This window comes from Alosa pseudoharengus, unplaced genomic scaffold (genome assembly GCF_046254945.1).
Source record: "Alosa pseudoharengus isolate Yale_2024_CS ecotype anadromous, Long Island Sound unplaced genomic scaffold, YU_APseudo_1.1 YU_APseudo_1.1_scf_8, whole genome shotgun sequence".
Lineage (NCBI taxonomy): Eukaryota > Metazoa > Chordata > Actinopteri > Clupeiformes > Clupeidae > Alosa > Alosa pseudoharengus.
Genome location: NW_027468870.1, coordinates 3426387 through 3431386, shown reverse-complemented (window position 1 = coordinate 3431386; position 5000 = coordinate 3426387). Strand labels below are relative to the sequence as shown.

At 43.9% G+C, this 5000-nt stretch overlaps 1 protein-coding gene across 5 annotated transcripts in view; it reads right to left on the bottom strand.

Moving 5' to 3' along the window:
- Positions 1–5000, bottom strand: part of slc8a4a (solute carrier family 8 member 4a) — a 92729-nt gene that overhangs the window by 17779 nt on the left and 69950 nt on the right. For 3 of the 5 annotated variants that reach the window (XM_076274582.1, XM_076274586.1, XM_076274585.1), the window contains exon 5: positions 1217–1323. In XM_076274582.1, coding sequence (XP_076130697.1) covers positions 1217–1323 — 107 coding nt within the window. Of the gene's footprint in view, positions 1–1194; positions 1324–5000 lie in introns of all 5 variants that reach the window. The other 2 variants (XM_076274583.1, XM_076274584.1) reach the window with 2 other exon arrangements.

The following is a 5000-nucleotide window of genomic DNA, read 5'->3' as shown; positions in this document are numbered from 1 at the left end:
CGTGGAGCATATGTGTGTGTGCGTGGAGCATATGTGTGTGTGTGTGTGTGTGTGTGTGTGCGTGGAGCATATGTGTGTGTGTGTGTGTGTGTGTGTGTGTGTGTGTGTGTGTGTGCGTGCGTGGAGCATATGTGTGTGTGTGTGTGTGTGTGTGTGTGTGTGTGTGTGTGTGTGTGTGTGTGTGCGTGGAGCATATGTGTGTGTGTGTGTGTGTGTGTATGTCTGTGTGTGTGTGTGTGTGTGTGTGTGTGTGTGTGTGTGTGTGCGTGTGTGTGTGCGTGGAGCATATGTGTGTGTGTGTGTGTGTCTGTGTGTCTGTGTGTGCGTGGAGCATATGTGTGTGTGTGTGTGTGTGTGTGTGTGCGTGGAGCATATGTGTGTGTGTGTGTGTGTGTGTGTGTGTGTGTGTGTGTGTGTGTCTGTGTCTGTGTGTGTGTGTGTGTGTGTGTGTGTGTGCGTGGAGCATATGTGTGTGTGTGTGTGTGTGTGTGTGTGTGTGTGTGTGTGTGTGTGTGTGTATGTTTGTGTGTGTGTGCGTGTGTGTGTGCGTGGAGCATACGTGTGTGTGTGTGTGTGTGTGTGTGTGTGTGTCTGTGTGTCTGTGTGTGTGTGTGTGTGTGCGTGAAGCATATGTGTGTGTGTGTGTGCGTGGAGCATATGTAAGTGTGTGTGTGTGTGTGTGCGTGGAGCATATATGTGTGTGCGTGGAGCATATGTGTGTGTGTGTGTGTGTGTGTGGGTGCGTGGAGCATATGTGTGTGTGCGTGGAGTATATGTATATGTGTGTGTGTGTGTGTGTGTGTGTGTGTGTGTGTTGTGCGTGGAGCATATGTGTGTGTGTGTGTGTGTGTGTGTGTGTGTGTGTGTGTGTGTGTGTGTGTGTGTGTGTGTGTGTGTGTGTGTGCGTGGAGCATATGTGTGTGTGTGTGTGTGTGTGTGTGTGTGTGTGTGTGCGTGGAGCATATGTGTGTGTGTGTGTGTGTGTGTGTGTGTGTGTGTGTGTGTGTGTGTGTGTGTGTGTGTGTGTGTGTGTGTGTGCGTGGAGTATATGTGTGTGTGTGTGTGCGTGGAGCATATGTGTGTGTGTGTGTGTGTGTGTGTGTGTGTGTGCGTGGAGCATATGTGTGTGTGTGTGTGTGTGTGTGTGTGTGTGTGTGTGTGTGTGTGTGTGTGTGTGTGTGTGTGTGTGTGTGCGTGGAGCATGTGTGTGTATTACCGTGTTTCTGTCCGATCTCCAGTAGTACTGGTTCCCCCAGGTGAATGGTGAAGGTTTTATTCTTCTCGTACTCCTCATCATCGATGACCTTCACCTCCAGAATCTTCCTGTAGGGAGAAGGGGGGGGGGGGGGGCAGATAGAGAGGGGGGGGAGATGGGGGGGGCAGATGGGGTGGGGGCAGATGGGGGGGGGGGCAGATAGAGAGGGGGGGGCAGATGGAGAAGGATCAATTATTTTTTGATTTGCACTTAAACACCAGGAAGTAGAGAGGAGGGGAATTATGGATGGAAAGAGGGAGAGAGAGAGAGAGAGAGAGAGAGAGAGAGAGAGAGAGAATATTGTAGGATGGAGGGAGAGAGTGGGAGAGATGACCCAGCACTGCTATAATCTGAGAGCAGAAGAATGGGTCCCAACAACTAATTACCTCACAGAGAAGCCCATTACCAGGGGTGGGATACAAACATGCACACACACACACACACATGCGCGCACACACACACACACACATGCACACACACCCACACACACACACACACGCATGCACACACACACACGCACACACACACACACACACACATGCACCCACACCCACACACAGACACACACGCATGCACACCAGAGCTAGTGAGAGGAGCAGAGTGCTAGTGAGTGAACACTTAATCCCACTGATCCCTTTAGTTTTAGGCTTATGTGTATTGATGTCGCCAAGCTTGTTCGTTGTTGCACTATCGGTGTTTTCAGTCTTTTATGTTCTATGAGTGAAATATATTGCCGTTGCGCTTAGTTCTTTGGGATTTAAGCTTTCTGTTTAAAGTGACAATTCGGCTTGTAGATTATTTCTCCCTCTTTTAAATTGGAGCGAGCGTGGAGCCATTTCACTGGAGCGCATGGGCGTAGATTTAGGGTGGGACGCTCATGACTAGTCCTAACCAATATTTTAAGATGACAAAATTGTCCCCACCAATATTTTAGCGAACTCATTTGTGCTGCTGATCATTCTGACAGCCAGCACGACAGTACAAGAAACGTCGTCATTTGATTGGCTGAAAAACCGAGGGGAAGGGGGAAGGGTTATCTGACACGCATGCTGCACACACATTGCTTTATTCTTGCACTGGTAGTCAAGCGAGCAGGTGTGTCAACGACAACGGTAGGCTAAGTTACCAGGGCTGTCTGTCAATACATAGGCCTACCCCATGAAAGGCCAGAGTAAAACATTTTGATATTCCCTTTTCCCTTCAGCATACATACAAACCCCTTTTTGTGGTGTGTAGATCAGCTATGCCACCCAAGAAGAAGAAAGGGGACATACGAAGTGTAAGTAAGCAAAATAACTAGCCACACAAGCTAGCAGTGGTAGTGACCAGGCTTTCAAATTATGCAGATTCTATTATGTGGAAAAATAGTATTAACTGGTGATAGCATATGTTACCCAGGATATTGTTAAAGACAAACCTAGCTTCTGTAATCTTTCAACCAAGGTCAGGAGTATTGATTAGGGGTGTGCAGCACGGTCGCATAGAAGTCGCGCTATCACAATAGATGCTATTACCAAGTCACTGAATGTTAATTAATCTTGGAAGTCACAATAAACATTGGATCTGGACATTTTTCGTTTCTATTCTGTTTATGTTATGAATTTCTGAGTGTAGCCTACACAATGCAGAGAAATAAAAGGGAGACCCAAATTCGTTTGAAGGACTGTCATTGCATTGTTATGACACATGCTGTAAAAACGTGTTGGCAATGTGAATAAGTTAACACAGTTGGTTATTCAAATATAATGAATCATTATTTGATGAATAATATCCAAATAACACTATCATATACAATATGGTCGGAGGGTTAAACTCGCTAGCCAAAGGATAGACTAAAATGAATGAACCACTTTGTATGCAGGATAGACAGCATCAAACCACTACAGATGGATGGCAGGTTGAGGAAACAGCATCAGGGCTTCAGGTGAGGTTCTAATTATTAGCCTTATTACATTATTTATACAAATTGTCAATTCAGTTGGAGTCAGCAGCATTGCTGTACAATATAATGAGATGGAGTAGATTCACTTCTGTATTGTGATATTCAACTAGGGGTGTCACGATTCTCCAAATCCTCGATTCAATGTAATTTTCGATTTTAAAGTCACGATTCGATTCGATTTTCGATCTAATTTAAGTATTACTATTAATGCATTCCTTATATGTTATTTACTCTTTTTGGCCTTTTCCTTTTTTTTTTCGGGGGGCTTTTATTTTGAAACCGCTTTGAAACCGTTCCAACCGCGAGGTTGTAATGTAAACAGAACTTTAGGCTAAAACAGAGACGTGAACATAGTAAAATGAAACAACACAGAATGTTAATTTGATTGTTTCAGCACACTCCGAAGAGACCCAAGGTTAGTGTTCATGGAATATGTACTTATAAATGTGCATTTTAAGCCTTAACCCATTTACTCCTAAAATGCCTGCTAAAAACGCCTATAGAATCCTATGGCATTCTAGACTAAATAACCTTATTTCCTGAGGGTTTTCTGAAAACATACTAAAAATTGTCAACGTCTACCTAAATTTAATATCTAAGCCTCTGTAGCACCTAGAAACATGAAATAAAAAGCATGCTGCGCTACGCAGCATCCAGGGGGAGGGTCAATGTTGCGCTACGCAGCATCCAGCGCGAATGGGTTAAAGTAACTTTGGACTGTAATTAGACCATCTTTTCACTTGCTAAGTTGAGTAGGCTAAGTTAGTTTTAATTGACGTGAATGAACGAATACTTCCACACCGGTGATTTCAAAGTAGCAAGAGGGGCTTTGATTTTGGTAGGTTGATGTGTAGGCCTATATTTTAACTGGCTGCAGCCTAAAATTAGAGGAGTGTTGACGCTGCAGTTCAGCCCGTGCATGTGTGTTTGTGCGTCTTGGCATACATGCCGAACGTGACATTGGGGGTGTGGCTGCATCGTCGATTCTACTTTTAAGTTCGAAGTTCGAGATTGAGATGTCATTTCGATCGATTTCGAAATAAAATCGAAATCGTGACACCCTTATTGCCAACAGTCTGAAATAACAAAGGAAATCGCCATTAAGGCACTGGTATCTTACAGCAAAAGAATTCCAATTACAGTTAAGCAAATACAAATATAATTTAGAGTCGCATAAATTCATAGACATATTCAATCCTAAACTATGGTGCATTTCCATACTCAGTAACATAAATAAAATAATATATAACTATATGACTATATGATATATATGACTATATAATCTGGGCAAATTTAAGATATGCTTAGCTTCTGTTATCTGAGAAACAAAATTGGCATCTAGTGGTCAAACATTTATGTACGTTTAAACAATTGTTTTCGTCTGCACATATTTCTCTCCAGTCGGAGATGCTAGTTTAACTTTAGAGTACTATAAATAATGAAAGAGGCTATTGTGTATTGACAGTCTGACTCTTGTCAGTAAAAGTTAACTTTTCAGCCGGGGGTTGAAAACACAAAGCTGAGACCAAACCTACGCCCTTGCTGGAGCGGGAGGATTTTTAAGGGCCGTTTCACACCGGGTGCGTGGCGTGAGCGTATCAGCTGCGTGGCGTGTGCGTTTTTATCTCGGCTCCCATGGTAACAGGTTAGAGCATGCACACCGCCTGCGTGACACACACGTCTCAGGCGAGGCTCGAGCCGGGCCGAAAAGAAATAGGACTCAAGCATGTTGGAAACATTTCCATTCAAAACAGTCAAGAAAAAAATGAGGTGAGAAAAAGAGCCGTTTTAACTCATTGAGTG